Source organism: Diplotaxodon limnothrissa, linkage group LG18 (assembly GCF_057381915.1).
Source record: "Diplotaxodon limnothrissa isolate DT_005_m linkage group LG18, D_limnothrissa_male_GT1.1, whole genome shotgun sequence".
In the NCBI taxonomy this organism is placed as follows: Eukaryota; Metazoa; Chordata; class Actinopteri; order Cichliformes; family Cichlidae; genus Diplotaxodon; species Diplotaxodon limnothrissa.
This window is the reverse complement of record NC_140613.1, coordinates 4616136-4638213: the sequence shown is the minus strand read 5'-3', so window position 1 is coordinate 4638213 and position 22078 is coordinate 4616136. Positions and strand designations below refer to the sequence as shown.

The window sequence follows — 22078 nt, the reverse complement described above, 5'->3', positions numbered from 1 at the left end:
GTCCGGCCTTCAGTTAGCCATTCCGGGTGTCTCTCGTTAACTAGCAGCTGGTTCATTTGTGCTGCCAGACGCTCGTGGAGTGCAGTTAGCTTCTTCAGCCAGTAGGCGTGAACCATGTCGGGCCCTGGTGCTGTCCAACTCTTCATACTGGAGACCCTTTCTTGGATATCTGCCACTGTGATGGTTACTGGACCCTGTTCAGGGAGGTCGCTGTGGTCTGCCCTCAGATCCTCTAGCCACTGAGCATTGCCGTTATGGGTTGCATCCTTCTCCCATATGCTCTTCCAGTATTGCTCCGTCTCCAGCCTTGGTGGTGCTGTTCTCTTATTGTTCCCTTGCCACTGAGAGTACACCTTTGCTGGTTCTGTGGAGAACAGCTGGTTTATTCTCCTGCCTTCTATCTCTCTGGTGTACCTCCTCAAGCGGCTGGCCAAGGCTGTGAGTCTTTGCTTGGCAGTTTCCAAGGCCTCAGGTATGGACAGCTTGCTGTATTTCTTAGGCACCTTATTCGTCGCACCTTTCTGCAACTCCGTTAGTTGGCTAACCTCTCTCCGTGCTACTTTGATCTTGCCCTCTAGCCTCCTTCTCCATGGAGGGTACTGCCCCTTGTGGCTGTTCAACTTGTAGCCAAGCATCTCACTGATCACTGCTGCCGTATTGTAGATCAGCTTGTTAGTGTCGGTAATCGTGGTTGTAGGTATTGCCCGTAGTGCTGCATTAACATCATCTAGCAGACCTTCTGAGGGTACTTCACGTAATCTTGGTAACCGGCTACGGGGGATCCAGGTTTCAAGCTTGGCCATGAGGGACCTATGGATATATATATATATATATATATATATATATATATATATATATATATATATAGGCATTGGTGGGCAAGAGACGAAAACAGGGCATTGTTGGAATGCTACTACGCAAGTAACCCTGGCGGAAGGGGCTACATGAATAGGATGAGGGACCTATGGATTCTTCGATACCCAACATCCACAATGACGGCGATCAATGGGGATGTGGCGTACAACACTAGAGGCCAACTCCAAGCCCATAGCACAAGTCACCATCAAGTGCGGGATCTACCAAGGAGATGCTCTGTCCCCACTGCTGTTCTGCATAGGCCTGAACCCCCTCAGTGAGATCATTAACAAGACTGGCTACGGATACCGACTACGGAACGGAGCAGTTGTCAGCCACCTCCTGTACATGGATGACATCAAGCTGTATGCCAAGAGTGAACGAGACATCGATTCACTGATCCACACTACCAGGCTATACAGCAATGACATTGGAATGTCGTTCGGACTGGAGAAGTGTAGTCGGATGGTAACAAAGAGAGGGAAGGTAGTCAGAACTGAGGGGATTGAACTACCAGAAGGCAACATTGCAGACATAGAGGACAGTTACAAGTACTTGGGGATCCCGCAGGCGAATGGGAACCATGAAGAGGCCGCTAGAAAAGCTGCAACCACCAAGTACCTGCAGAGGGTCAGGCAAGTCCTGAGGAGTCAGCTGAATGGTAAGAACAAGATCCGGGCCATCAACACGTACGCCCTGCCCGTGATCAGGTACCCTGCTGGGGTAATAGGCTGGCCAAAGGAGGAGATAGAAGCCACTGACATAAAGACAAGAAAGCTCCTTACCATGCATGGAGGGTTTCACCTCAAGTCCAGCACCCTGAGGCTGTACGCTAAGCGGAAGGAAGGGGGCCGGGGACTGGTGAGTGTCAGCACCACAGTCCAGGATGAGACAACGAACATCCAAGAATACATTGGGAAGATGGCCCCAACTGACCGAGTGCTCAGTGAATACCTCAGGCAGCAGAAACCCAAGAAAGAGGAGGGAGACGAGGAACCATCATGGAAGGACAGAGCCCTGCACGGTATGTACCACCGGCAGATAGAGGAGGTGGCTGATATCCAGAAATCCTACCAGTGGCTGGACAAAGCTGGACTGAAAGACAGCACAGAAGCACTAATCATGGCAGCACAAGAACAAGCTCTGAGCACAAGATCCATAGAGGCTGGGGTCTATCACACCAGGCAAGACCCCAGGTGCAGGCTGTGTAACGATGCCCCAGAGACAATCCAGCACATAACAGCAGGGTGCAAGATGCTAGCAGGCAAGGCATACATGGAACGCCATAACCAAGTGGCCGGCATAGTGTACAGGAACATCTGTGCGGAGTATAACCTGGAAGTCCCGAGGTCAAAATGGGAGATGCCCCCAAGGGTGGTGGAGAATGACCGAGCTAAGATCCTGTGGGACTTCCAGATACAGACGGACAAAATGGTGGTGGCTAACCAACCGGACATAGTGGTGGTAGACAAACAGAAGAAGACGGCCGTAGTGATCGATGTAGCGGTTCCGAATGACAGCAATATCAGGAAGAAGGAACACGAGAAGCTGGAGAAATACCAAGGGCTCAGAGAAGAGCTCGAGAGGATGTGGAGGGTGAAGGTAACGGTGGTCCCCGTGGTAATCGGAGCACTAGGTGCGGTGACTCCCAAGATAGGCGAGTGGCTCCAGCAGATCCCGGGAACAACATCGGAGATCTCTGTCCAGAAGAGCGCAGTCCTGGGAACAGCTAAGATACTGCGCAGGACCCTCAAGCTCCCAGGCCTCTGGTAGAGGATCCGAGCTTGAAGGATAAACCGCCCGCAGGGGCGTGCTGGGTGTTTTTTTTTATATATATATATATATATATATATATATATATATATATATATATATATATATATATATACATATACGCATATATATATATATACACACACACACATATATATATATATATATATATATATATATATATATATATATATATATATATATATAATGTTCTTCCTCTACACCCCCCAATTTTTGCACATGTCGAGGAGCGTGTCAGGCTACATTTCACTGTGTGTTATACCTGTATAACTATGCATGTGACAAATAATAAAGAACCTTGAAGAACCTTGAACCTAACAGTTACACAATCATACCAAAACTCTGTCCTGATAGTTTCCTCTTTCTCTTTTGTATCAGACATACTGAGACAATAGTCGGGATAAATAATCATGAAAACAATTTATTTATTCAGTTTAGAGGTTTACACGTCACATCATTATAATCACAGAGCCTGTTTCACTTGAATTGTCCACTTGATGGCGCAGTAGAGCAAATGAATCATCACAATGCTTCGAACCATGAGTCGACCAGTTGGATGGAAAGCTTCAGTTCATCACGAGGCTTCATCTCACCATCACTATTAAACACATTCTAACAACAGCTTATCAAGCTTAAACGTGCTGCTGTTTATCCGCTGGTTTCCTCTTTCTGGCGCAAAGTGGACGATAAACAAACAAGAGAGATGGGACTTGCGACAGAAAAGCCGATCAGCTGATCATTGACCATTTTCAGGATTGAAGTAGCAACAGGAGGGGGGGGGGGGGGGGAGAAAAGAGAAGAAGAGGCAGATGCGCATGGTAAAGACAGAATAACTCCAGCTTTGTGTCTTTTTTCAGCTGAAGTACGGGAAAAATCTTGTTCGGTTTCCCTTCAATACAATTTTCTTCTGTTTGTCTGTGATAACATTGCTTTCAGGGCCTTTGCCCAAGCAAGGAGGAGCTCCTTGGCTGTAATTGGTCCAGCCCAGAGTCGATCATGACCCTTTGCCCAGTCCACCACCTTTAATTGTTTATACCGGTTATTTATTTAAAAAAAACAAACAAAACTCCAAAATATCAGCCCATGAAAACAAAAAATCACCATTGGCTCACACCAAGCAAATGCCCGGTATGCCCGATGGCATGCAGTCCAGCTGTAGTTGGGACGGAAATTACGAGAAGTTTGTTTAAGTGTCTACTACACCCACTCCAAATGTCTCAGTATATCAGATAACATCTATTTTATGACTAGGGATGGGTATTGATAAGATTTTCATGATTCCGATTCCATTTTCGATTCTGTTTAACGATTCAATTCTTTATCGATTCTTTTTAAAAAAGGAGAACACTAAGGTCGATTAGCTTAGAACTTTGTTTTATATCTTCTCTTTGAACAAGATAGAAATTTAGGAGTAACATGGCCTTACAAACCCAACAGTGAGATCTTAAGAGATCCAGCCTACGGCTCTTCAATGGGGTGTCACAGGGTCCCCAGGAAAAAAAAATTGTAAATGTAAAATAATAAAATAAATATTCTTCTGTAGCAATAACAAAGTATAACATCAATTATTCTGTAGCAATTACACAAGAATATCCAGTAATGTCCCTGCCTACAATTAAACACATTCACTTACCGAAAATCGGGGAATCTGCTGTGGCAAATGGGTGCAAGCCTTTTACCACAAACTTAGTCTCTGCTCTGTGACATTCGTCTATCCTGGCCTGAAAGGAGACGCTAACGGTAGACTGCAGTGAGAATTGCCAGCGTCTGAGCCAGACTCTGTCTGTCTCTCTCATCATGGTCACCTAAATGGACAGTAATGGTTTTGTAATAAGGCAGATCGCGGTAACATAATATGCACTGTTAGTTGATTATTTACCTGCCGCATTAACGGGAGAGGACGTGCAAATGTTACGGCTGCTGCTGGGTTGAGATTCACGAATCCGGAGCGGAATTAAAAACACGACATTCATTTAAGGTCATCGTGTGTTTTGTGAGCAAATGCTTTTGCATATTCGTAGTGTTTCCTCCCTTAAATGAAGTTTCTACTTTGCAAGTATTGCAAGTTGCCCTGTTGTCATCCGTTCTTGTAAACTATAATCAAACTTTTGAGCGTTTGAGCTTAGGCACCGTGTTTCCTGCCAGGTAAATGACGCTCCGCAATGTGGTGACGTCATTCGGGGCGACTGGAATCGATAAGGGAATCGTTTGCAAAAATGGCAACCAATGCCAAGGAATTGAAACAGTGGGAATCGGTTCTCAACAAGAACCGGTTTTCGATACCTATCCCTATTTATGACAGCATGACATAATCTCATAATCATTCCTCAGCCTGATGTCCACCAGCTGGTTCGGGGTTTACCACCATGACACGGTCCACAGCTCAGTGCAGCAGCCTCAGCAATAAAGGTCCTGAAGATGGTCCATTCAAACTCAGTTTCCCTCTGAATGCTGTCGAAGCTCTGCCAGAGGTGAGTGTTTAAGATCTCACGGACAGGGGCCGCTGCTAGGTGAATTACTGAATTCACTTACGAAAACATGTGAGTGAATTAGTGTCAACTAGTGGTAGGACTGAGCTAAAGTGCTATTGTATCTGCCTCTATCTGGTGGAAGGAGGCTGATACTGCAGGTCACCCCACAGCCCTGGTCGGAACAGATGGAACTTATATTAGAAGTAATAAATAAAAATAAAAATAAAAATTATACATTTATAAACAATTAAGAAATAAAAAAGGGATCAATTGATTAAAATAAAGATCAGAGCAATGATAAAGAATAAACTAATATTCACGATTTTCAAAAAAGTAGACAAAGAATTGATAATACTAATAAAAACAAAAAAACTAACACTAAAATGAGAACAACCTAAAAGGAAATGCATAAACAAATTGTAAGTTAATTAAATTTAACATCCAGATAAAAGAAATAGAAAAGGGGAAAACCCAAGGATTTGAACCAGAAGAGTGAGAGAGAGATTACAATGGCTACTAATATCCCTGCAACATTCAAAGAAGACAACCCAGCGCTGCCTAGCAATATGAGACAGCTCAAGTGTTAGGGCCAAGTGGCCTATGAGAAAGAGAGCGTGGATCCAAATGCAAGACACATTGCAGAGGCAAGAATTGCTTTTCACTACTTTGTTGTGTATTTACAATTATGGCTACGTGGTATCAGTCTAGGAGCTCTGGTTCTGCCGTGTGAGTGATAATGGATATCAGGGTAAAAGGCACTGCAACAGAGGAGAGAAAAGTTAATGATCGGAGGGAAAATCGGAGTGAGTGACCAGGAGAAAACAACTTCTAATCTGTTTTCCAGGAGTATTAGAAACTGGTGGGCAGGAGAAGAAGCAGATGAGATGGTGGAAATCCAGAGGAGCGTGATGCCAGACAGGTCAGTATTCCAGAGAGTGAGATCAGCAGCCAATGGAAGAGGTAGGTAACTCTAAGGTATTGAGGTAAGTGACATGGGCTCGTGGCGTGACCACTTGGAGGGAGAAGAGAGTCAAGTCAAGTCAATTTCAATCATAACATAGAACAGAACTTTTACATGACCTGGTGACAACCACAAGGTAGCTGAGAACTGGTGGAGACTAGTGATGGCCCGCTTGAAGCTGAAGCTCCGGTGCGTGTGTCAAAAAAAATCAACACACTGCTTCAGAAGCACTGTGTCGAAGCTTGATTCGTTTGGCCAGAGTCACGTGATCGGTGACGTTCGAAGCTTCATTTAGAGCCTAACTGCTTCGGTATCTGATTCAATGGTTTATAAGGAAGCGAATCATTCGCGGAATTTGTGGAGTGTTTTGATGGTGACAGCGAACCACTGATCATTCCACTGAGAGATTTGGAGCCAGCGAGGAATAGCGGAGGTTCTGTTGTGTGGGAGAATTTTGAGTTGATTTTTGTAAATCGGGTGGGTTTTCCAGCTTTGTGTTCTGGCCGTTTGCTTTTGTTTTGTGCGTGTTTATTATATCTGAAAATGAGAAAAAGGTAAAATGTCAAAAAATCTGCTTCCATAATATAAATATCATTAAATAACTTTAGAAAAACTTCCACTTGACTCTTTACATGTAATGTTGTAAAATATATATATTTTATTGTTTAAAATTACTCTGAAAATGTTAGTCTGCCAAATGTGCAGCAATTTAATTTATTTATTCTCTTTAGCTGATAGTTTGTGGGACCCAGGTAGACTGTATAACTGCATCTCTACCAATTTCTCTGCACTCCAGCCTCCTCTGTGGCATGTGAAGGGATTTTCCTTAAGGCAGGAGAAATTATCTCCACGAAAAGGAACAGGTTCAGCCATCACACACTAGAACAAATTTTCTTCTTAAATACAAATGGAAAAGGGTTACCTTAAATGCATCATGTTTTTAATTTGCAAGTTCATAAGCATTTTTCCTTTTCCATTTCACAATCAATTCTACCCCCAGGTCAAAAATATGTCTGGGAAAATTTCCCTAATATAATATTATTTATATATACACCCGTCTAGCGATTAAGTGCATGGAGGCAAGACCTCAGAGCAGAAGCATACTCCATAATGTGTTGTACATTATTATATGTTTAAATTATATGTAATGTGGTATTTTTCAATTATTGTATGTACCAACATCAAGAAGTCATAAGCAAAGAAAGACCACACCATGGTGCATGTTTACACAAGGAGAGTTTACTGGTCAAAACTATTTATTAAATAAATAAAACACATTTTTTTAACCACCAAAAAATGCACGTTCAAAGCAACAACAGCGGCCCAATATCAGACAGAATTCCACTCTGTAGAGTGGGTAATCATAATGAAGCAGTTGGTTTTATTTTGTGGATTCAAGCTGCTCTTCATATCTTTGGCCACCAGATGTCACCAGAGAGGACTGTGTTAAAAAGCTTCGAGTAATGAACCGTTTTTCACAGATTCACATAATTATTTATTAAAAGCTAGACATGTTAAATGACAATAAGAAAGAAAAGTATTTCTTTGTGCCCCAGCTGGCCCCCTGGCAAAACTAGACCCGCCCCTGCACAGTTACCAGCTGTCAGCTTCGTAGAAAAGGATCCTGGTTTAGAAAGTAATATTAAAGAAATTCTAACAACAGCTTAGCAAACTTTAACGTGCTGCTGCTGTTTATCCGCTGGTTTCCTCTTTCTGGCATAGAGTGGGTGATAAACAAACAAAAGAAACAGGCCCCGTGACAGAAAAGCCGATCATTGACCAGTTTCATGATTGATGTAGCAACAGGAGAGGGAGGGAGAGAAAGAGGCAGTCGCTCCATAAATAGGTTTTTAAGCTAAACGTTCAGCGTTGAACTTACACACTTGCTTTACTTCTCTAGTATAGCTTTCTCTGAGATGCCAGTTTGGCAGCAAGGCTCCAAATGCTCAACCAGACCGCTGACAGGTCTTGCGGGCCACAGTTGCTCTATCATGTGCTGCTCCGACGTGCTAAGGTCATGAGCTGGGTTACGCCATGTTGCAAGTTTTGTGAGGTGCTTTTGTGATATTTAATGGATCGGATTACATTTTTTATTTCTCTCCAATATCCGATCCAGTAATTTAGGTCAGTATCAGACTGATACCGATACGTAATATTGGATCGGTCCATCCCTATTACAGACATTCATCAACAGCTGCCTCCAACAAGTCCTCTGCTCTATTTACCAGAAAAGATTAAAAACTGCGGACAAGAACAAACTAGGAACCAATAGCAATACCAATCCTGAAAAGAAATTATTGTTGGATTGGCCTCACCCTCAGGAAGCCCACCAATAAAATCACTACACAGGCCTTGTGCTGGAATCCAAAGGGACAGAAGAAGAAAGAAAGATCCAGAAACACATGGCACAAGGACAACTATCATAGTCTTGTGTGGTTTGTTAAAAGCTTAGTTTCAAATCGATATTACATTTTTAAATTGATCATTGAGCCCTAATGGGGATAATTATGTTATTCACAAAAGGTTCAGTGGATGTACTCAGTCATAATGTACAGGGGTGCCTCCAGAATTTTTTCATGTGGGTGGCCATATGGGGGCTACTGAAAACATTGAGGTGGCACACCAAAAGCATAATTTAATGTTTTGTTTTGTTTTTAATTTTTTTTTATATGATCTTGTCAAATAAAGGCCACTTGAAAAATGTGGCCAAAAAAAGAAAAGATTACATGTCTATTCATTTCCTGTTATTAAATGTGATACTGCCTAGTTTGTCCCTTGCTGCTGCAGCTCGTGAGGGACAAACAAAGTGACAATGCGAATGACAAAAAATGTATATGCAGGAATAAATAACAAGGTAATGTTTCAACTCATTGTAGGGAGTCTTCCTCTCTCTTGGGCTCAAGTTTATTACAATTATGACCAACATAGGACAGTCCTGACAGGAGCGACATTGGAAGGGCTAGACATTTTGGCTCTTAGAATATTAATTCAGTTTCCTTGTTGCAGTTGGTGCTTAGATTCATCATGTGTCTCATTAACATACATCTGAGGTCTGATTAGGATTCAACATGAGTTAGATTTCTTAATACAAAACCGAATCTATCTATTAAGGTTTTGCATACGTATTCTGTGCAACTTTACTTCAGGGTTCCACATGATGCCCAGCTCCTGCCCGGTCCAGATGATGATGCCATTGGTTTCCTGCTTCAGTGCAAGCTGCTCTTCTTCCTGATTGGTGGAGATTTCTTCCTGTTCCTCTTTAGTCTGTGGAGGATCTGTGTTCTGCTGGTCCAGACTGGAGTTCCTCTCCTGGCTACAGTTTTCCTTACAATCATGTTGCTGTGGGAGGTCTTGATGTTACACTGTGAGCAGGTCTCTCAGATATGTGAGCGATATTTAAATATTCTCTCTCATGCAGTGAACAGAGAATAATTCTGTTTACATGCAGAAAGTCATCATTTATGAGGCGTACAGCTCGCTGCTCCAACTTGGTCCTTGTGGCCAATAATCCACAGTTTTCATTGTCTCAACATTTTTCTACATACTGCGTACAATTCTGGGATAACATGACTTAAATCTGGTGGAAATTTTATTTTTTTATTAAACAACAGAAGATTTGAAACCCAGTTTTTATTTTACTGTGCTAACAGAAAACATGTCTTCAGTGAGGCAGTATCCCAGGCAGTAATGCACGCCATGTGTCTTTGTGACATTTTGTTATGAGTCATATTCATTTCCATATTATGAAATCTGTATATTACACTTTTACATACCTATTCTGGTCAGCTTTAGTCCAGGTTTCCACAACAAATCCAGCTGTTCTCCGGTCCAGACATGAATCCCTTCATCCTCCTGCTTCAGTTCAAGCTGCTCTCCTTCCTCACTGCTACACATTTCCTCCTGTTCCTCTTTAATCTGTGGAGGCTCTGGGTCCTCCTGGTTGAGACTCCTCTCCTGGTAACAGATCTGCTGATCATCCAGACCTTCGTGTTCAACAAAAAGACACAAGAAAATCGTGACTAATGTGATAATAAGAAAGATCAAGAAGGATTAAAAGGGGTCACCTATTGAGAATTTAGCTTATGGTTTCAAGGGCTCTTGCATTCTTGCAGATGTTGCCACAGAAACATTCAGTCATAGTCATTTGTTCATTGGGTGATGCTGATAACCTTACAACTGTCTGGGGTCTAATTTCTAGATTTGACTGCCAGTGATCATCACACAATGTGAATAAACAAACAAACAAACAAATGAACAGCAGCATGATCTGCATATGATGATGACATGAAAGCTTAAAGTATTTTACAGGATGCTGATCTGACATCATGAGTAGTGCACAGGTGTACCTCAGACTGCCCACAACAAAAGGCCACCCTGGAATGTGCAGTTTTTTTGCGCTATTGGGGGCATCCTGATGTGGCACACCTGTGAGGTGGGATGGATTATCTCAATATAGCAGATGTGCCCACTACCACACATTTGGACTGATTTGTGACCACTGTTTGGGAGGGATGGTTATATTGTGTATCTGGAATGAATTTTAGGTCTCTACGTCCATCCCATGGGGAATGGGAGCAGTAACAAAGGTGTTGCGTTTATATTTTTGTTGTGTGTGTATATGTGTATGTATATATATATATATATATATATATATATCAATCATCCCATATTTCGTCATATTGCACAGCCCTAACATTAGCCTACTACAACTACCTTGTTTTAGTTGTTGTAGCTATCTAGGTTATGTCCCACTTCGGAATCTTTGATGTACTATTGCTGTGTGACTCACTACTATTACTGAAGGCTGCATTACAACCTGCTAGCTGCAAATAGTCATGTGCAGTTCTAAAAGCAAACAGAAAGAAAATCTATTACTGATACAGAAATTGTTTTCTATACGAAATCGCTGCAAAAACTGCAGCCTTACCTAATGTCCACCCTACTGTTACTCATTTTACATCAGGATTTAAAAATTTACTTGGGATTGCTGCACATGATTGTTTGTAGCTAGCAGGATGTTAATGCTATGAATCAAGTCTAACAGTCTTTAGTCTATAACTTTAGCTAAAGCCAGCTAACAATGTTAGCTCGGTGGCTAGTAGCCTTTAGTTATCGCAATAATTCACATGGCAATAGTACATTCATGTAGTTGTAAAAAGCATGCAAATATACCAAATAATCCGGACCAAAGTATTTAGAATACGTTATTCACATTGAGTAACTTAACAGGATACGTTATAAACTACATTTGGCCGATGTAATCTTTAGTGGAAAACATTTTAAAAGTAACCTTCTCAACATTGCACAGATATAACTGCATAAACTTTACTGTGGTGTATTACTAGTTTAGATCAATAGTTTAGATCATGCCCACATGAATCACACGATGATCCCGCAACTCCCACACCTCCACAAATTTACACACCTGTATTGTGTGACTTTATCCCGGGTCTGATATCAAGCAGTCTTAGCTGACGGATCTCCTCCTCATACCGGACGATCGTTTTTTCAAACTCTGAGAAGATTTCTTCTGCAGCTGAAGTTAATCTCTTCTTGATAAACTCTCTCAGATGCTGAACTGAAGACATTATTGCAACGACAACCGATACCGCCAAACCAACGTCTTCAAACTTAACTCGGGATCGCGACGGGATCTCTCAGTGGCGCCATTGCTGCTATTCTTCTTCTACTGAACTTACGGTAGACTGGAGATATCAAAGGCGTAATACTGCCCTCACCAGGTCTCCTAATTTATCTGGTACGGTCCATGAAGTGGAATGAAATAAAAATATACAAATACATTAATATAAATATATTACAGACATTTAGAGCACAGAGAAATTTATGATCACGGACAATTAGGATGAGGCTGTTGTTTTAATTGTGGTCACCTTTCTCTTCCCTTCTGATAATGTGTAGTGAAAATTCATTTCGTTTGACAAACCAAACATCCCACAATTAAAAATCCACAAGCCACTGCTGTACTGAGATAATATTTTGTACTCAGGCAAAAGAAGTCCACTGTCTAAAATTGAAAGTTGCGTTTTTATGGTCTAAGAAGCTTGGAAAGAAAAGCGTCTGGACTTCTTAAGTTGTTCTTAAGTTGCTTGAAGACGTTTCACCTCTCCCCTGAGAAGCTTATTCAGTTCTAGAGTCAAATGGTGGAGAGACCCAGATTTACCTAGCCCCACCCTATCATATGATTTTTTGAGGTCAGATTGCCCAGGGTGTGAGTGGGCGTTAAGGCGTCTGGGAAGGGATCTCAAAACTGGATTATAGATGGCCGACAGTTGGTGTCGTAAGCCACTGCCTCTGTGCAAAATAGTCGCTCACAGTGGCTTGCAAAAGTATTCGGCCCCCTTGAACTTTTCCACATTTTGTCACATTACAGCCACAAACATGAATCAGTTTTATTGGAATTCCACGTGAAAGACCAACACAAAGTGGTGTACATGTGAGAAGTGGAATGAAAATCATACACGATTCCAAACATTTTTTACAAATAAATAACTGATAACTGAAATAATGTTTGATAACTCTGAAAAAGGTTTGATTTTCATTGGTCTTTCACGTGGAATTCCAATAAAATTGATTCATATTTGTGGCTGTAATGTGACAAAATCTGGAAAATACTTTTACAAGCCACTGTAAATACATACTTATTAATATCTAAACCATACTTAACATTCTATTGAATCCTACTATTCATTGTTACCCCTAATTCCTATCATTACTTTCCCCAAACAATAAACAAGGAATGAAGTAAATGTATAAACCTAGCTACCGTGATAGATATGATTTTGATACAATTTAGCATAGTTATATATACAATGGGTCATCAACTTATCAGTTTCATATTCTTCCAAAAGCAGTTTTCGAAACATCTTTATGAACTGACTAATGCTTGGACATTGTTGTAGATCCACAGGAAAACTGTTCAACAGTTTTACCACACAAATGGTAATACAAAATATTTTAACCTTTGTCCGTGCTGTAAGAGTCTTCAGATTTCATTTTCCCCTCAATTCATAGTCCCCTTCTCCGTCAAAAAACATCCTCTGCACATATCCTGGTAACATATTCTATCTGGCTTTGTACATAGTTTTTGCAGTTTTATATTTTAAAAGATCCATAAACTTCAGAATTTTTAATTTCAAGAACATAATGTTAGTGTGGTCTCTAAATCCTGCTTTAGTAATCATCCTGGTAGCTTTTTTCTGAATTTTACATAACGGTTGAAGTGAAGTTTTGTATGTATTTCCCCGGATTTCCACACAGTATTACAAATATGGCAGTATAAGTGAACAGTAAAGTACCCGGAGTTTTGGAAAAATGCAAAAAATGTTTAGCTTTACTCGGTACAGAGTTGTTTCTTGCCAGTTTAGCTTGTATATGCTTTATGTGAGGTTTCCAGCAGATTTTGTTGTCTATTATCAAATCCAGAAATTTTGTATAAGAAACTTGCTCTACCTCAACAAAATTTATCAACAATTTTGCTCCAGCATCCTTTTTACAATGTCCAAATAATATAAATGTAGTATTATTCAAATTTAGTGATAACTTGTTTCTGTCAAACCATGTTTTCAGTTTAATCATTTCTGGTGTGACAATTTCCAAAAGCTGCTGTGAATTCTCTGCAGCACAAAAAACATTTGTATCATCTGCAAATAAAATAAACTGTAATATATCAGATGTTTTACATATATCATTGATGTACAGGATAAACAGTTTTGGTCCCAATACTGATCTCTGTGGAACTCCACAAACAATGTCCAGGCACTCTGATATTCACCAAGCTTCACAAACTGTTGCCTGTCTCTCAAATAACTCCTGACTCACTCTAGCACCACTCCTCTAATGCCACAGTACTCCAGTTTATCAAGTAATATTTCATGATTAATTGTGTCAAAAGCTTTTTTTTTTTAGGTCAATGAAAACATCAACTGTATTGTCTATATTATTGGTGATATTTTCAATAAGTTCCATTAACGCCATGGATGTTGATCTGTTTGGTCTGAAACCATACTCACTGTCCATTATCATTTTATATTTATCTATAAATTTGTCAAGTCTATTAATGAAAACTTTTTTCAGTATTTTTGAAAATTGTGAAAGTAGAGAAACAGGCCTGTAATTTGTGAATTGGTGTCTATCTCCATTTTTAAACAGTGGTATTACTTTCGCTGTTTTTACTTGTGTTGGGAATTGACCAGTTTGTAGAGACAAATTGCACGTGTGTGTTAAGGGTTTGGAGATGCCATCAATATCTTTCTTAACGATTTCCATATCAATGTCATCAAAGTTTGTAGAATTTTGTGTTTGTGATTTCCCGACAATATCAATGATTTTCTTTTCTTCTACTACCGTTAAAAACATTAAATGAGGATTACGTTGAATGAGTTTAGTTTCTTTCTCTGCACAATTTCTTGTATCAGGAATTCTATCAGCCCAACACTTACAAAGAATTTATTGAACTCATTAACCACATCACTCATGTTACTAGCATTATTAGTGAAATACAAAGGATAATTTAACTGCCAAGAACCATTTTTAATGATGGCATTTAATGTTTTCCAAATCCCTTTAATGCTATTTTTATTCATATTTAATAATTTCTCATGACATTCCTTTTTACATGACCTCAAAACACTAGTTAATTAATTTTTATATTTTATGATGTGGATGCCAGGTCCTAATAGGTTAATAAAGAAGTTAAAGATTTTGATACAAATTGGTGTTACGGTAGCTCCGAGAGGGAGGGGTGTGTTCTTAAATTGCATGCTATTTTAAATTCATGTTGGGTACCTCCTAAGGAATTGTTGACCGCATTAAATAAGTCCACTGTAATGTTTAATTGTCTAAGTTGATCTGAAAATACCATTGCAGATTTGTTTGAATAATCTTTTTTCATGTCACCGATGGTGGTATGAAAAAGGAAGACATGCTCTTAGCAGACAGGGGAGTTGTGTGTTCAGTGTTTGCTGTTATGTGCTCCACTTTTGTTCTGAAACACAACTTCAGAAGACATTGATGGAGTACAGTTGAGGACCTGGAAAGGAAAGTGAGGACGAGAATCAATGAACTTAGTATGATAAAGCCCTTTGAATGTGTTGAATCTTCCTGGCCAGTTGCTTCACCAAAAGGCAGATCACACAAAGCCCTGTTTAACAGCTCGTTTGGAAGTACTGTTAGTGTTTCAAAGAGCAGCAGGATTGTGCAGTCGCATGTTTTAAAGGCTTTTCAGAATTTCTACAGGCTGGAAAGATGTTGATTCAGGGTTTTGGAACACAATTTAAACCAAAACACAAAATTTACAGGAGATGTAAAGTTTGATGCCAACAGTTTTAATTGAACATACAAGATAAAATAAAATAAAAAAAAGCTCTCTAGTATGTTTGACATAAGCACATGGAGGCCAAAAGCAAACAGATAAATAAAGATGAAGACTCCCGGGGAACTTCTGAGCTCCTTTATGGGAGATGAGTCACCAGCTCCTCCTCCTTTATTATATAATTATCAATATTTTATCTTTAAACTGAATTATCTACAATCTTAAACTGGATTGTTTAATGTCAAAATGGAACACAACACTGTTAAAATGACACATTAGTCCATAAGTTATGTTATAAATATAAATAATAAATGAGCTTAAAATATGGATCACAGACAATTTGAGAACAGATCAACTTGTCAACATTGTCATTCCCTAAAATATTCCCTTTCCATCTGAAAAGCACTTGCCATAATGTCAATCCAACTACTACATGGGTAGTTTTTTTTAAACTGATATTTCCAAGTGTGTTTTGGAGAAATAGTTATTTTTACATCAAGACACTAAAAATATCTCAAGCACTGTCGAGGCCATGCCAAAGAAAATGAAGAAACTTCAGCAAAGACAAAGCCTATAAACTATAAAACAATGATGTCAGAAAAAGGTGATAATGGTGCAAACATTTTATGGTGCAAGACAAACTTTGTCTTGTCCATGTGTCAAAACAGAAACTGAGCTTCCGAAAGCCTTTTTAAATTTTCAGTTTTCAATGACCCAAACACTGTTTATGTGTTCTACCACCACCATTTTCTAAGAATGAAACTTAGCATGTAGCATCTTTTCCTTATTGCATTTTCAACTGTACTGGAGAACTAAAATGTTTCACACAGGTGCTGCAACAGTGTGGTTTCTCACTTTTGTGAACTGGCATGTGTTATTTCAAGTTTCCCTCTACCTGAATCTTTTCTAGATTGCTACAAGAATGTGGCTTCTCACCTGTGTGAATTTGCATGTGTCTATTCATGTGTGACTTCCGGCTAAATCTTTTTCCACAGGTGCTACAACAATGTGGCTTCTCACCTGTGTGAATTCGCATATGTATCTTCAACTGACCCTTCGTAGTAAATCTTTTCCCACAGGTGGAACAACAATGTGGCTTCTCACCTGTGTGAATTCGCATATGTATCTTCAACTGACCCTTCGTAGTAAATCTTTTCCCACAGGTGCCACAACAATGTGGCTTCTCACCTGTGTGAATTCGCATGTGTCTCTTCAACTGACCCCTCTGAGTAAATCCTTTCCCAAAGGTGCAACAACAATGCGGCTTATCACCTGTGTGAATTCGCATGTGTCTCTTCAACTGACCCGTCGTAGTAAATCTTTTCCCACAGGTGCAACAACAATGTGGCTTCTCACCTGTGTGAATTTGCATGTGCATATTCAAAATGTGTTTCAAACTAAATCTCTTCCCACAGGTGCTACAAGAATGTGGCTTCTCACCTGTGTGAATTCTGATGTGTCTACTCAAATCTGACGTCCACCTAAATCTTTTCCCACAAATGGTACAAGAATATGGCTTCTCAACTGTGTGAATTCGCATGTGGCTTCTCAAATTTGATTTTATATAAAATCTTTTCCCACAAGTGCTACAGGAATATCGTTTTTCATTTGCATGGAATTCCATGTGTACTTTCAAATGGCTTTTCTGATTAAACCTTTTCCCACAGGTGCTGCAAGAATGTGGTTTCTCACCTGTGTGAATTTGCATGTGTCTAGTCAACTTTGACTTCCAAAAAAATCTTTTCCCACAGGTGCTACATAAATGTGCTGTCTCGGAATTTTGAACACCCGGGCCTGATACGATTTGCTCCCACTCATTTCTGTGCGAGTTACCATCCTTGATTTCATCCTGATCTGCGTCAGGAGATTTGTGAGAATGGAGCTGGTCACTGCTTGGTTCTGGTTCACTGTGGCCACTTTCTTCACGAGCAGGAAAAGTTTCAGTCTCCTGCTTTAGAACAACCGTTTTTTCCACTTCAGTGGTACAGAGTTCCTCTTGTTCCTCTTTAATCTGTGAAGGATCCTCCTGGTGTAGACTGGAGTTCTTCTCCTGGTTACAGACCTGCTGAGTTGTGAGCCCATCCTCGTCCTTACAGTCATGTGGTGGAAAATCTTAAGGGACATATCAAAAAACATACATTTGAGAAATTACAAGGTAAGCTTAACCATTAAGCATATGGCTTAGACAGATCATCTATGATGAGAAAATAAAGACACACACACACACACACACACACACACACACACACACACACACACACAAAGTGGTATCTCTTAAATTTTGTTATCAAAGTGCACAAAACATTTAAAAGTTTGCTTAAAATTATTCAAAAACTTTACAGGACACTCACTTCAGGATTTATTTATTGTTTAGATTAACCATTCATTGCCTTAAAGTTGGGGAGAATGGGAGGTAGAGCCTTCAGCTTTCAGGTCCCTCTTCTGTGGAAAAAGCTGCCAGTTTGGATTCGGAAAACAGACACTCTTTTTAAAAAAATAAAAAAATAAAAAAATATTAGGCTTAAAAAAATTTTCCTTTTTGATAAAGCATACATTTATGGCTGGATCAGGTGGCCCTGATTAGGCTCATTGAGATTTAAACTGGGTGAGAGAGCCAATCTTTCTTATACCTGGGGGTATAGAGTTCAGCTAAAAGCTCTGCTTCCCATCATGGTGAGGCGGAAGGAAGGCACAGAAAGCTGGATAGAAGAAGAAGATCAAAGTGAGCGGACAGAAAAGGTAGTGGTTAACAGGTCAGAAAGGTAAGGAGGTGCGAGGTTATGAATGGCCTTGAAGATGAGCACAAGAAGCTTGTGGAATATCCAGAATTTCACTGGGAGTCAGTGAAGTTCCTGAAGAACAGGGGTGATGTGCTGGTAGGAGGCAGTTCTGGTGATAATGTGAGCAGCAGAGTTCTGAACCAGTTGAATCTTACGGAGGGATTTTTGGGGGAGACCATGCAAGAGAGAGTTGTAGTAGTCGGGAGGTAACAAGACTGGGCAAGAATGGATGTAGACTGGGTGACAAGAGAAGGACGAAATCTGTTAATGTTGCGTAGATGGAAATAGGCAGAACAGGTGAGATTATTGATGTGAGATTTATAGGAAAGTGAACAGTCTAGGATGACACCAAGGCTCTTAACCTGAGGAGAAGGGAAAACTGGAGTTATCGATAGTGAGTCAGAAGTGGTTTGCCTTCAAAAGGTTGGATTTGGTGCCAATAAGGAGGATTTCAGTTTTATCCTTATTGAGCTTCAGAAGGAGTAATAAAGGTAATATTAAAACTAAGAAGCTGCTGCCATTGTTGGAAACTGGAATTGGCTGGGCCACGCTATGAATCCTGGGATAGGTTGGGCAGCGAAGGATACACCCGACCCATCCTTCAAATCTGGAAATGAAGGACATTTGCCGGCCGCAGTTGGAGGATTCTTTGAATTTGGACAGCCTTAGTCGAGTCGCTGTAACGCAATCGGCCTACAAATGCAGCCTCTGAAGGATTTGATTTCGTGGCTCAAGAGTTGGGAGTTCGCCTTGTAATCAGAAGGTTGCCAGTTAGAGCCCCAGCTTGGACAGTCTCGGCCGTTGTGTCCTTAGGCGAGACACTTCACCCGTTGCCTACTGGTGGTGGTCAGAGGTCCTGGTGGTGCCAGTGTCCGGCAGCCTCGCCTCTGTCAGTGCGCCCCAGGGTGGCTGTGGCTACAATGTAGCTTGCCATCACCAGTGTGTGAATGTGTGTGTGAATGGGTGGATGACTGGATGTGTAAAGCGCTTTGGGGTCAATAGGGACTAGTCAAGCGCTATACAAATACAGGCCATTTACCATTTGATTTTGATAGTCGACGTAATCGTGACTAGTCGACAAGTCGTGGCAGCCCTACCTTACAGTATAAACCCCCTTCAGGACACTGTTGTTGGGATTACAGTGGGATGCAAAAGTTTGAGCAACCTTGTTAATAGTCATTATTTTCCTGTATAAATCGTTGTTTGTTACAATAAAAAATTCTCAGTTAAATATATCATATAGGAGACACAGTGATATTTGAGAAGTGAATTGAAGTTCATTGGATTTACAGAAAGTGCAATAATTGTTTGTTTGTTTGTTTTTTTGGGGGGGGGGGGGGGGTTTGCCTGTCCCGTTTGGCTCTTTTGCCATCAGAATTATTGTCTAAAAGTGAAGAAAGCTGCCCAACGGATTTAATTTACCAAATGGACCATCCCAGTCTTGCCGTAATGGTCTATTTGATTCACCTTTTGTTTATTTTATTTTATTTTCACTTGCTAAATACGGGACAGGCTTGACTGGGGAAAAGAAAGGGGAGAAAGAAAGAGGGAAAGAAAAATAGCAGGGAAGAGGAACGGTGATAAAGGGCAAAAAAGAAAAAACAAAATAAGCAGACAAAAAAATACATGTATCAATCACCTGGATCACCTGTTGAGAAAGAAAAATGGCAGTGGTTCCCAAACTTTTTTTGCTGGGTCCCCTTTTGTTTTACAAGAAAAATGTTCGCGCCCCCCCGCATGCACGCACTAACACATCCTCCAACCACACACACCCATATTTTGCTCCATTACGGTTTATTTCACACCTCAAACATTTAGTAAACAATTAAGCAAATACAAGTAATCTGCAATAAATTACAGGTAGTAAGAAAATAAACTACCAACTAATTTACGCTACGTCCGCACCTACACGGGTATTTTTGAAAACGCAGCTGTTTTGTCCACATGTAAACGGCGTTTCGAATCACCAAAAACTGAGATTTTTTTCAAACTCCTTTTTTGCGTTTACGTGTGGACGAGGAATACAGAGTTCGTCACGCAACGTCAAAGGTATGTGCCTTTTTTCACATCACGCTGTGCGCCACGTTGTTTACATGAGATGAATTGCAGAATGGCAGATAGTCAGATTAATAGTATTTCGTCTCTATCTGCAGGTTTTACACGCAGTTACTGTCCCTCCATTTACAAAGGCAGAGGCGTCACAATGTGATTATTTTACGTGTAGTTGTTTTTTTTCCTCTGTAATAATATTCAACATTGCTATCAATACATTTTTCAAAAAATGCCTCTGTACAAAATAGGTTTAAAAACAAACTGGGATACTGTTTGTCCGTGATTTGAACCGGGGGAACAAATCGTGGCAGGATCAGCCTGATATTACTGTAACTTTACTGTATAAAGTATAGTATAGTATGTATATCTCCAAAATGTCAGGAATAGTTAGTCATTACAACAAGTGTTTGTGAACTAAAAATCACGAATATGGGATACTGTTTGTCTGTGATTTAAACACCCCACCGCTGCTCCCGACGAAGGGAAAAAGCAATTCTGCTGAGGAGGCCTACCTTGGCACTTGTGCAGGTGAAGCCAAAGGGAAGATATGCTTCACCATATTTACTAGTCTCTGGCTTAGAATGAAGTTGGTTTGGAAACATATTCAGCTATGCTTCATCTCCTGCTTTGAGTTTCTGTAGGCGCCCGTGCTAGCAGTGTCCAAGCGTTGTTTCTCCCCCACCCCCCCTTTTCATCCCGCGCCATGGCTCTGCGCACCCGCTAGGGGGCAGGCCACACACTTTGGGAAAGTCTGATCTATGGGAATATAACAGTAAATACTAAATATTAAACATTATCGTGCAGCACGTAAGATCGACAGCGCACACTGTGCTTTGAGGTAGGAGCCAAAAAGGGTGTAGTTGGTGTGTGTGAGTACCCGTGTGTACACCTGTGAGCATGAGCACGCTTGTATTTAAAAGGTTCCTTTATGTAATGATCTGCTAGTGGGTGTGGGGAGCCACAGCCCCGTCCTCCAGGGCATGAAGCAGGTATGGAGGAGATCAAGACTCCAGAGGCCCTCAGAACACAAGAGACCAGGGAAGACCAACAGAGGGGCAGCCGCAGCACTATCCCAGAAAGAGCTGAGGAGAGCCCCCCATGAGGGGTCACTCAGCAGCCACGGAGCATCATCATCATTGTTTATTTATATAGCACTTTAAAAACACACAAGGCTGACCAAAGTGCTGAACAACAGAAACATAATAGATACCATAAGAATAATAAATACGATAAAATAATAAACATAGCGAAAACAATAAAATACAAGTCAGTCAACCACTGAATCAAAAGCCAGTGAATAAAAATGCGTTTTCAATCTGGATTTAAAAACCATCACTGATGTCGATTGCCTAATGTGAAGAGGAAGATTATTCCAAAGCTTAGGAGCCACAATAGAGAATGCTCGTGTAACCCATGGTTATTTTATTGCCAATTGTATTCTGTTTTTATTCTAATTTGAAGTGTTACTGTTTTGTTAAATGCCGAGTTTTCCCATGTACCGTGAATGCACCATAGCGCGTGCGTGGTGACTTTCTTTCACTGCATCCGCCTGCACGGAGCTAGATGCGCAAAGCTATGTGGATATTCAGTCTTGTAACGTGTTGCGCTACGGAATTAATGTTTTCTATGAAGAATATCCTGGCTGGTTTTTTTTTTTTTAACGTGGTAGAAATCTGCTGCAAGGACCGAGCGGTGCCATCTAAGGACTGGATGCCACTGGAGGTGCCTAGAAAGGATGTTCTCACTCTGAAGGCCACCTGTTTCCTTGGAGGGTGGTAGGATACAACGATTTGCAATTTTTTTTGGATTAACGTTTTTTTTCCTGAGATCTCAG

The 22078-nt window shown here is 40.7% G+C and overlaps 1 protein-coding gene across 1 annotated transcript; it reads right to left on the bottom strand.

Moving 5' to 3' along the window:
- Positions 1–16286: 16286 nt before the first annotated feature.
- On the bottom strand, positions 16287–17799 carry LOC146612909 (uncharacterized). Its single transcript, XM_085377687.1, has 3 exons — positions 17793–17799; positions 16601–17524; positions 16287–16516 (listed from the first exon to the last, which is right to left on the bottom strand). Exons 1-3 carry the CDS (start codon positions 17797–17799, stop codon positions 16287–16289), a joined length of 1161 nt encoding a protein of 386 aa, XP_085233813.1.
- Between the last annotated feature and the right edge of the window lie 4279 nt (positions 17800–22078).

Bases quoted from the DNA above. Each gene is read 5' to 3' on its own strand.
- LOC146612909 (XM_085377687.1), bottom strand. The intron at 16,517-16,600 runs GTGAGAAGCCAC...GAATTCACACAG, and splicing joins ACACATGCGAATTCACACAG to GTGAGAAGCCACATTGTTGT.